Raw genomic sequence first — 11,272 nt, 5'->3', positions numbered from 1 at the left:
CATATATTCTCATGATAGACAAGATTTCACGTGGAAAGTCTGTTCTCATAGTAAGTATCAGCATTATTAATTATTTACTTGTTATAAGTTCCAAATCATCAAATTTTATCACATCCCTTTAAAAACCCAATTCGCACATATCAAAATCAGATTAAAATTGCTATAACATCATTTCTATCACACCATGATCTTCTCAAATTTCACAATCCAAGAGAATATTAGAAATACAATATAATTTTAGAAATACAGAAACAATAAATTTCAGATGACGTCAATTGCATTTCCAGATTATCACATATAGAAAATTTTTCAACTTATTACTTTTGGTATTCAAAAACCACTTCAAAAGTTAACAATTACATTAAATTAGAGAGAGATAATAATAATATTGTGTCTAACATATACCAGATGTTATGTTAAGCATTTTACAATCATTATCATTTTGATCCCATAACAATCATCATTATTATTTTCCCTTTACAAATCAGGAATGGGTCAAACAGAAATAAAATACAGTTTTGCAACTGGGACAGAGAAGTATGAAGGTTACCTGGAGCAGAAAGCAGAGGCTGGTTTCTTAGTGAAGACAATTTTTGGAGGCAGAGCTTAGGAAATGCTAACCACAGGCCTAATCCATTCACCTTTCCCTTCCCCCACAACTGTAGAATTTACTGAGCCTGGGTCGGTCTGCAGCTGCTGGGGACAGAGTGGGTAAAATGTATAGGACCTGGGTGACATTTTCAAGATTTGCCAAAAGGATAGGCTACTAGGTGCCCAAGCGACACAAAGCCACAGTGAGTCTGTGAATTTCTGAGCCTCCCCTCCTTTTGTCAGGTGGGGAAGGGTGATTTAAATTTTCCCTACAATTTTTACCTGGGGATGAGAGGAATTACAAAAACCCTTATGGATGTTAGAAATTCCCACACTGAGACGTCCTCTTAACTCTGGGGAGGGAGTAGAGAATGCTAAGTGATCAGGGTTAGAAAGGGGGTGTTTTAGCACGAGTGAGAGTTCCTGGAGTGATCTATAGTCTCAGGAGTTCTCTCACCCAAAATTCCAACTAATCAGTTTCCACACCTTTTAATGATTAAATCCCAGAATCTGCTAAAAAGTTTTAGCCCTATTTCCATTGTAACTCATGGTTGCCCAGACCAGAAACCACAAGGAAAAGAGTCTTTGTTTCCCGAATTGCAGCCCCTCCCCCCCAAATCTCTGGCTGCCTGAGTTTCAAACCTCACAAGGTGTACAGGCAAACAGTGAATTCGAAGATCTTTCCCACCCATCTGAGTGGGCTCTCAGGGTCCTGGGGGGAGTGGCTAGGACTGGAGCCAATGATAGGTGCCTGAGTTCTGGTCACTTGGATGACCTCTGGTGACTGTTTGGGGGGAGGGAACACAGCTTGGAGACTGGGATGAGGAGAAGGTGGAGACCACAGAGTGCTGAGCAGAGGCTTGAGACCAGTGGGTGGTCTTCTTGCTGGAGGGTCCTGGCATTGGGGGGGAAGCACCAGGATGGCTTGGCTTGCTGCCATAATGTTTTTCTGTGGCCTCCTGGTCACTATTGTGAGATGGGCATACTGGTTTTGGAAGGGTCTTGCCAGGATGTCAAATTGGGGGCACTGGTCCGTGGGTATGCTACTTTGGAGCTTCAATAAATGCTTTAACTCCTCTGCCTTCTACTTAGAGAATTCCTTATATCCTGCAATTCTGAACCATTCAGGCATATTCATGGTTATCTTTGAAGTCATGAATTCTGCCTTAATGTTATACAAGGTCAACTCATTTCACAGCACACACACACTAACACACATACTGACAGACAATTTGACAATTTAACAGAACAAATACAGACTGAGCTCAGAATTTAACAACAGAGAGAGAATTAGAGGCTTTCATGAATTGGCTATTAGCACCTCTGTGTCTTTGAGGGAAGCCTTGGCATCCCTGATGTTTCTGATTCTTCATAACCTACATCCAGAGTATAGCTGTCCTTCTCAAAAAGCCCTTGGGAAGGAGGGGAAAGGGAGAGAGGGAGGAGGAATAGGACAGGTAAGGGATAGGTGAGGAGTAGAACAAAGTGCATTTTATCCTCCCCTGAATCAGAGCCTTTACGGGAAGGAGAGGGAGTAAGGACAAAGTGCATTCATCCTCCCCAGAACCAGAGCCTTTAAGGGAAAGGAGGCAGAAGTAGAGCAGAAGGCAAAAACAGAGCCCTTAAGGGAAGGAGGAAGGGAGAGAGGGGAAGGGGGAGATGCTGAAGCAGCTTTGAGAGCCTTAAGGGTCTCACTCAGCCATCTCAGCAAACCCAAGGTGAAAAGCATTCCCATCCCTGGCTAGATTCTTTGTTGGCCTAATTTAAACTTAATTTGGTTTTAAGATAAAGTAACTTTGACCTGTCCAAAAGAGCCCCATTTGGCCAACATAACCTGGGGCTATCTCTAGTTAACTGACTGTAGCACTGATTGACCCATAGCTAATTTTCCTAGATCAATCCTTATTTCCAGGGGATCTATGTGTGTTTTACTGCAGATCTGCGTTTTTACCACAGATTTGATCCCTGCCCCCAGAGCTAGCTTAAGGGGAATTTTGGACTTCAACCAAACCCATGGGAGTCCTTTTTGGAAGCTGGGAATAGGGAGAATTTACCCCCACCTTGTCAAAGCCAAAATTCCAGGAAAAATTAATCCTGTGTTGGCAAGGTTGGGCTGCAGTTCTTTGTCCCTTTCCATCATTTCCATCTGCAGGTCACAGCACCATAACTGTCAACCTGAGAGTTTGGTTAAAGGAGGCAAACAGACTAGGTGAAATAAAATTTGTATAGATTTATTCCCTTAAAAGTTAACTTGTACATGATCATGGAATTAACTTGAACAAGAGAAAGAGAAGGTCTAAGTAACAATTTCAGCAGTAGTTTATGATCTCCATATCAAAGAAAGGAAGTTCTCAGGTAAACAAATTAATGGACAAGGTAGAGTCACTTAGAGATGCAAATGTCTGGCCCACAGCACTGACTGCCAGACTTTGGGTCACCACAGACAATAGAGATACTCCTGGTCTCTGAAGTTGCTCAAGCAGGAAAGGGGGATTTTTAGCATAGAGCAAAAACCGCTTGAATGTTTTGGGGTATTATTGGGGTTCAAATAATCTGAAAGGTTTGACACCTTTAACAAAATACCAAGGGGGTGGGAGGAAGTGCTTTGGAATTTTTATGTTAAAAAGAAGTCCTGTGATCCTCGTGCCTTAAAAGACTGGGAACCACTGGACCTAGGTGAACTGTGTGAAGATCTTTCACTGCAGGCAATTTGAGTCCTCATTTCAAACTTGTCGCCTTTTTTGTTTGTTTTGTAATTTCCTTTTCTCTTGGGAGATGCCCAGACTTCATTTTAATTTGCTTTCCTAGGGTTCAGTGTGCTGGAGGGAGATCCAGTTACACGGTCTAATTTATCTGGCTATACTTTACTAAGTGAAACATTCCACTGGGAAAACACTATCACCCCCTTCACCTCCAATTTCCCCATTTATGCCATCTTACCCTCTACTTCCACCACCACATACACTTGAGAACCAGCAAGGCTTTTGTGCAAAGAGTATTGGGCTAAGAGACAGGAGACCAATGGTCAGAGGGTTGGCTCCAAAATTCAATGACGATTTTGTCAATTGACCTAATCCCACAGATCTAGTTAAGAAATTAGTAAGACTGCCAATAAATGTGGAAACTTCTCTGCTCTCCACCCTCCAGGTCAGGAAGTAAGTCGGTGTAGGGTGAAGGAGACTCATGGCTGAGACTCCCAAAGAAACATAGAGGACCCAGCCTGTACTGTTTCATTAGTGGCTCATAGAGACGCATTTGTTGGGGAATGGGAAGTGGCATTCGTGGGAAGGAATCAATCATGATTCCCCTGAAAGCCTCCTTCCCAGACTATTTTGGGGCTCCTCCGTAGTTTCATCTAGTGCAAGGGAGAAGGCAGCTGCCTGTGCTGCAGAAGAACCCCAGAATGGGAAGAAGAGAGGTCACTGAGGACTAACCCATAAGGCGCAAGGTGTCCGGGTCTGCGAGGGCGTCTTTTACGCATCGGATAGTAGAATGGCTCCCAGTCCTAGCCAATCTTTTCCTGGCTCCTTCTCTCCGTGGGGGCAGCGAGCATCACAGAGTCCCTCCTGCGGCAGCGCTGTTGCAACGCAATCGGTTGAACTGCCCTGCTGCAACCCTGAGCTGGAGTCAGGAGTCGCAGAGATGGTTCAGAAAGAGGTTGCATACAGGGTGCCCTTCGTGAGGTCAGGGAGTACGACAGAACTATCTCCAGCACAGGGAGCAACACTTAAAAGGATAGAGGATTCTAGCATTCTGCACTCCCAGCACCCACCAGGCTGCGGAAATCAATAGAAAGTTGTTTGTTTGTTTTTTTTCCGATAAAAAAATAGTCTTTATTTACAATCGCAGCCTAACAGCCCCTGCTCATAGAGGAGTCAGCTTTGATTCGATGCTCGCTGTCTCCGGCCAGCGGAGAATGAAGGGGTTGAGGTCCATGGAGCAGCTTCCGTCCTAAACGGCTCCCATGCACCCTCATGATTTGAGAGCAAGAGTCCAGGGTGAGAAGGCTCTCTACAAGCGAACAGCGAGCTGTATGCCTGGGGTCGTCGGTTTGCATTCCTGGGGCAGGTGAAGCGGATTGCTGTAGATCTGGGGCATCGTGCTCTTCGTTTGGACAACCTGATCATCACTCAGGTCCAGGAAAGTGCGCAGGGCGCTGGGGTGTGTGTAGTGTAGACACACCACCATCGCTCCTAGGAGCAGGCATAAGAAACCTGCAACAGGTTGAGGAAGGGGTGTCAGCAGGCCACGTCTAGAGCCCGGCTTAACCCCAAGATCCCAGACTGCACCTTGCCTGACTGTCACCCTTATTCCTTTTTTGTTTTAAACTTTTATGTTAATTTATTTTCAATTAAGAAGTATCTATTTTATATCCCCTCACCTCCTTCTCTCCCATTAAAAAAAAAAAAAAACAAATCTTTGTAACAAATAGGAAGAGTCAAGCAAAGCAAATTCCCTCACTGGCCATATTTAACCCGATCCCTGAGCACCCCACCCCCCTCCATTCCTTTTCCCTTCACTACTGCCACCCCTCCCTCCAACCTCCCAATCTCTGTATTATTCTCAGAAGTCCATTTTTCTGTCCCAGGTCCTACCGGGTTCCTCAGTCTTACACCTTTCTCTTACCTGTGGCCACCGTGACCCAGAAGGCAGCCCCATAGTGGGGGCTGAGGAACTCCGAGCCTAACAGGATCGGGCATAGAGGCACAGTAGAGATGGTAAGGAAGGCGAAGATCGAGAAGAATGTAAAGGCTCCCGCGATCAGCAGCGAGAATCCTCCGTAAAGTGGAGCGGGCATGGAAAGCAACACGTTGGAAAGCAGCCAGAAACAAAATGCCACCCTGCAGAGGAATGGGGGAGAAAAGTGAGAACAGGCCGGAAATGGAGAGCGCTCCGTTAGGAGTGTGAGGGAAGGGATCGGGGAAATCCCGGGGGCTAAAGAAATGGACTTCCCAGCCTAGCCTCTCTGATTGGCTGCGGGCCTTGGAGTCAGGAAAATCTGGGTTCAAATCCTGCCTCTGACAGTTACTAGCTACCACTTCTCGGAGTTTCTTTATCTGTATCTGTAAAATAAACTGAGAGAATCGGCTTCGATTACTTTTTAAGGTCCCTTGGAGCTCTAAACCTACCTCCTTCGTACTGGATACTGAGGGAGAAGTCATTCCGTCAGGAGTCCGTGGATCCCCGCCCCCTCCCCAGCAACTTCTCATCCCCCGCGACCCACCCACGCCCCAGCATAGCCTACATTCAGAGACAAAAGGGAAGGAGAAGGGAGATCCTCGAAGAAGCTTCCTAGACCCTCCTGGGCGCGCTGTTGGAAACCCTAATTACAGGCTAGACTCTGACGCGCCCCCGTAATCTTTTTGCCAGAACAGTAGGCGTTGCTGAAGCGGGCGCTGGGACTGAGAGTGGGAGGTGGGAGGCCCCCAGGATATGGTTAGATGGAATGAGGCTCCCAGTTTAGGTGAGGATTATAGCCCCGCGGGTGGTTGATATCAGCCACCGCAAAAAGTAGGAGCAACTTGCTGACCCTGGGGTGACAGGAATTCCCAGCTTTCCTTATTGGGTTCCCTGAGCTGCAGAGCTGGTCAAGCAGGTTGAGCCTGGTGTGAGACCCCACCTCCTCACAGTGGACTCCCCCAAGTCCACTCGTGCGCTCACCAGAGTGTAGCCGAAGCATAGTGTCCAGCCAGCCGGTACTGGTGATGCAAGCCGCAGGGACTGGTCGGGGTGAATTTCTCTGCTAGGTACAGCACCGGGTTAGGGAGCCCCTTGTGAAGTGCCTCCTCGTACTCTTCGGCATAATTATCTCCAAACCTCCAGCTGAACTTTTCGTTATAGTCGATAGTCTCGTTCAGCTGGTGCACTGGGGTCCCTGGAGGAGGGTGCATAGGGTGGGATCAGCAAGGGTCTGGCCAAGTCTGTCTCTATGCGTGATCGTGGGGGTCTGTGCTGTGTGCAATGAGAGCGACTTCAGAGTACATCAAAATGCGAAGGGGAACACTGGCACAAGGGGAGAGACGAGAGGCTTGGCCAGTGTAGGGAAAGAGGGAAATTTGTTAGAGACCCTAAGTTCTAACTCTATAGCCCTAGTTTGCCAAAATGTCCCAGACACAGATACAAACATCCTCCCACTGCTCTCAACCCTCCGTCTCAGGATAAGTGTGAGAATGAGACACAGAGTTACCTCTAGAATTCAGACAGGGTGGGGTAGAAGCACCCTCTCCTTCAGTCTTTCTTACCTGTGAGCGTGATGTTGACTCCTGCTAATCCAACCTGTAGCCCGATATCTGCACTGACTTGAGCAGAGGTGAAAGCCTTGTAGGAAGTGTTGGTTCTTACTTGGCCCACGAACCAGTCCCCGCTGAAGTGCACAGCTGAGAGGGAACAAGATGGGTTATTTTGGAGGGGGGTGGGTTTCTTGGTTTTTGCCTTAAGGAGGATGTGGTGGTTTGAGAGAGGAGAAGCACAGTGGGGGAACATGATGAGCAGTGATGAAGTGGTTCTTGAGGCCATAGACATAAGGGCACGATAAAGGGAGCATGATGGAAAAGAAAAGTGGTACTCGCCCACTAATCTGGGAGAAACTAGAAATGAGCAAAAGACTCTCAGAGAGAGAGGTATAGTAGGTAGGATCCAGCAAGAGCCACTTCCCAGGCTTTCCCAGTCCCTCTCTGCTTTTCTAAGATGCCTTTTCCCTACCCTCCAAGAGGCAAATACCCACTCACCTACAATCTCTGTTCCAATGAACAGACTGAGGAGGATTCTAATACACCAGAACCAACGCTGTAAAGACAGAAAGGATCAGTAATGATGAGAATATGATTTTCATCTCCCAGCCCCTAAGAGCCTTCTACCCCCATTATTTGCTCTGATTCACAGCCAAGAGGACATAACCAGCTCCTTAATAAACCTCTCCTGCTTTCCCACATTGTTCAAAACTCAACTCTAAACTATTGGACACTGACTTCAGAGAAAATCTTGTCTTTCCCTTACTTACTTTTGGTGCCCCTGTCAGAGGCAGAATACTAAGTTGTACCTGCTAGGGGCCTGACCTAATAAGGCATTTCTCAGATTCTGGAGTCATACTCTAAAGGCACTCCTCACGCCCCACCCCTCGGGAGTCACAGTTGAATGAACTTTTCTCCTTCACTCTTCTTCTCTTTGCATTCCCCATTCCAACCCACAGTCTGACACTCCTGGCTCTGCCCTTACTCTTCTGGTCACTGGTCCATGGGACTTGTTGATTCCTGGAGCAATATTAGAGAAGGGTGGATCCTCCCAGAAAGGGGAAGGCTCAAAGATTCAGTTCTCAAGAAGACTGAATAGTATCATGCTCACAGAGACTGATCCAATAACATTGACTTCCTTGCTGTTCTTCACAGGTATCATTCCGATTGTAGCATTTTCACCAGCTACCCTCCATGACTAGAATACTTTCCCTTCTCACCTCCACCCTCTGGCTTCCCTGGCTTTCTTCACGTCTTAGCTAAAATCTAACCTTCTGCATGGAGCCTTTCCCAGTCCTTCTCAATCTTAGTGACTTCTGAGAGTATCTTCAATTTTTCCTAAATATAGCTTGTTTGTACATAGTTGTTTATATGTTCCCTTTCCCATGAGACTGAACTCCTTAAGAGCAGAGGCTGGTTTTTTTTTTGTTTTGCCCTTCTTTGTATCCCCAGCACTTAGCACAGCAATAGGTGCTTAACAAATACTTTTTGACTGACTACCACACAGTGAATCCTTACAGGAATCCACACAGAATGACTGTCAAGATGAACTTGCTTCAACACATTTTTTGAAAAGCAAATGCACAATTTAAATTCTGTGGGATTGTAGGAAGTACAGATAAGAACTTGGATCCCCACAATTCCAAATCTGGTAGTTGAATTTATGAGCCTTTAGAATGAAGGACTCATCCACAACCATCGAAAGAGCACATCAAGTTAGATAGACATAACACCTATACGAGTACCCAGAAATACTAATAAAAGAAACTGTCCACTACACACACACACACACACACACACACACACACACACACACACACACGGCCATGTGTACTAATCCTGAAGTACTTCAGCTCTCTTGAATTTAGTGCTCCACAAACTCATCATCCAAAGAAGGGTAGGTTATCGATGGCAAACCAGAGAGCAAGGGGATTTAAGCACTTGAATGGGGAAGGGAGAGAGAACTAGGTCCTGAATAATCCCTAGGTTGATGGGGTGAGAGTCCCACTGTCTAGTAGTTGCAATGAGCTAAGAGCATTCTGGTTTTGGAATCGCTAAACTCTGAGTGACTCCCAGCTAAAGTGTGAGAGGCTTTCCCAATAAGCTTAGGGTTCAGTACTTGGAGAAGGGATGCCCCTTAATTCAGACGCAAATACTACCTCAGCCATTCTGGTCTGCTCTGTGTTTCCTTTTCTCCATGGGTGACATTCACCCATCTCCCCCACCCCATACTGAAGAAGTCAACAAGGTTCACCTATTCCCACTATTACTGGAGACTCCAAAATCATTTAAAAGCTGCACGGAGAGGGGTTGGAGATGGGTCACCACTCTCTTGGAGCTCTCACGCTCAGCCCAGAAATTCCTCCCTTTCCCTTACTCCATTGACCCTAATCCAGTGCTGGACACCAGCCTCACCGAGTGACCGCGGATTCCAGGAAGAATGAGTAGGAAACTGGCTGCCAAAGCCAGGAATACTATGATGACCACCAACAGGGGGACGTTGAAGCCGGCAGCGTGACGGACTTGGGGGTAGAAAGGCAGTACACCGTTGAACAACGTCATGTTGACTGTCACTGGAGGAGAGAAAGATCAAGGGGTCCGAGTGGCAGAGATCCACCTGTTCTGCAGCCAGCAACCTGAGATGGGGAGAGATTTTAATGTCTGCACCCCTCCCCACCTCCTTTCCTACATCTTTCCTCAGCATATTCCCACCACACCCCACCCTCTAACTACACACTAGGAGGCAGAGTCGGGCGATAGATTCCCTGAACTTCGCAAGCTTGTCAATGAGACACAGGACAAAGCCCCAGGGGTCCAGGTATCTCAGAGAGAAAAGGTGGGAGCAGCCCCCACTGGCACTGGCCCTCATGCCGTCCACTTCCCCGCCGCATACCGAGCTCCCTCAAAGTGCTTTCTATGCTGGGGCATCTGAGGCCAGAGTCTGAGTCTGTTTCTCACCGGTGCTGTCCAGCTCTCTATTCTCTATCTTGATCTGGTCCGCTCTGTCTAGCTTTTCTATAGCTCCGTTTCGGGCAACAGACCCTTTTATAGCAGGGAGGATCAAGTGAGTCCCAATTTTTCCTCATGGGGTCCAGCACTGGAGGTGGGGAAAGGGGGTTATGCAAATGAAGGGCGGGGTGCTAGGTCAACTGGTCAAAATCTCCGGGTGTGACTTTATGCAAATCAGAGGAAAGCGCTCGGCGGGGTGGACCCGGAGCAGTAGCCAAGCCTACAGCCCAGGAGCTCACATTCAAGGCCAGACTCCGATCTGAGCGCACACTTGACCAAAGACGCTGGACCTGCGTGAAAACGTGGAGGGAGGGAGGTAAGTACGCAAGCCTCTCTGGGAGGAAGAGTAACCCCGGGAGGGAAAATACAGACGGATACAGATACTCGGCAAGAGAGACGAAATCTGCGGCTCAGAGGATAAGAGAATTCACCTTGAACAACCCTATCATTTTACAAATGAAAAACTAAAGCCCAGAAAAGTTAAATAATTTGCCCGGGTCTCAGCTCTAGTAAGCCCCGGAGCCCTAATTCAAACTTCGGTCGGCTGGTTCTACCTCAGTGCTCTTTTCAGCACACTGCTTTCATAGAGAAAGAAGCATGAATCCGGTTTCATATGTTTAAAGGTAGAAGGAGGAATTCTCCCTTCTCTTCCCAGAACAGGGTCTTCTAAGAAACCAGTATTTGGGGACTTCCTATCCTCAAAATCCTTCCTATCCCACCAACCCCGCCTCCCCACCCCACACCCCTCTACCCTATTCAGTTTGTATTTTGGAATCTCCCAGCTCCTTCCCTCAATGGATCTAGGACTGGCTGACAAACTGGCCTTCAATATCTAATCCTACATATTCCTATTCCCCCGTCCACTAATTAATTCTGGTCCCTTTTCCCCCCCACCTCCATTTTATTCCCATCTTCCTACCCCTGAGTGGTGTGCAGTTGAGAAAGATCAAGGAGGCAGTGAGGTTCAGGGAGCAAATAGAATGTGAAATGCCTAGGTTTTTAATAGGTGTGTGTGTGTGTGTGTGTGTGTGTGTGTGTGTGTGTGTGTGTAGGGGTGTAGGGGAGGGGGAGAGTATGAAGAATCATAGACATTTTTAGGGCTAGAAAACACCACAGAAATCTAGTCCAAACTCCTCATTTTTAAAGATGAGGAAACTGAGGTTCAGAGAGGTGAGTAAATGGCAGAACCAAGGTTAGGAAGAATCTCCTAAGTTCTAATCCAGTGGTCTTTCTATTGAACCATACTACTCTAGGTGGGGGGTGGGAGGGAGGAAGGGAGTGGACAGAAGCCTGTTAAAGAACTGCAGATAAATGTCCCTGATAGAAACTTCTGGCACTGTGCCAGAGGAGATTGGTAGATCTACCTTAAGGAGGTCTGCCTACTTTGATTCTATTCCACTTTCACTTTTTACAATGGGGACAAACAGGGCTTGACCAACAGG

General features: G+C 47.1%; 1 protein-coding gene across 1 annotated transcript; it reads right to left on the bottom strand.

The window, feature by feature from the left end:
• Window positions 1-4,602: 4,602 nt before the first annotated feature.
• Window positions 4,603-9,841, bottom strand: DUOXA2 (dual oxidase maturation factor 2). The gene is made up of 7 exons (XM_036736864.1): window positions 9,780-9,841; window positions 9,237-9,457; window positions 7,320-7,377; window positions 6,834-6,968; window positions 6,253-6,466; window positions 5,218-5,432; window positions 4,603-4,805 (listed from the first exon to the last, which is right to left on the bottom strand). The coding sequence occupies exons 2-7, from the start codon at window positions 9,381-9,383 to the stop codon at window positions 4,603-4,605; spliced, it is 972 nt and encodes a 323-aa protein (XP_036592759.1). The 5' UTR covers window positions 9,384-9,457; window positions 9,780-9,841.
• Window positions 9,842-11,272: the final 1,431 nt, after the last annotated feature.

This window comes from Trichosurus vulpecula, chromosome 8 (genome assembly GCF_011100635.1).
Source record: "Trichosurus vulpecula isolate mTriVul1 chromosome 8, mTriVul1.pri, whole genome shotgun sequence".
NCBI classification, from domain to species: domain Eukaryota; kingdom Metazoa; phylum Chordata; class Mammalia; order Diprotodontia; family Phalangeridae; genus Trichosurus; species Trichosurus vulpecula.
This window is presented reverse-complemented; position numbering and strand designations above follow the sequence as displayed.

Excerpts from the sequence above, each read along its gene's own strand:
- DUOXA2 (XM_036736864.1), bottom strand. The coding sequence starts at position 9,383 with ATGACGTTGTTCAACGGTGTACTGCCTTTCTACCCCCAAGTCCGTCAC. Across the intron at positions 7,378-9,236 it reads CTGGAATCCGCGGTCACTCG|CGTTGGTTCTGGTGTATTAG; the intron begins GTGAGGCTGGTG and ends CTGTCTTTACAG. Across the intron at positions 6,467-6,833 it reads AGTCAACATCACGCTCACAG|GGACCCCAGTGCACCAGCTG; the intron begins GTAAGAAAGACT and ends ACCCTCCTCCAG.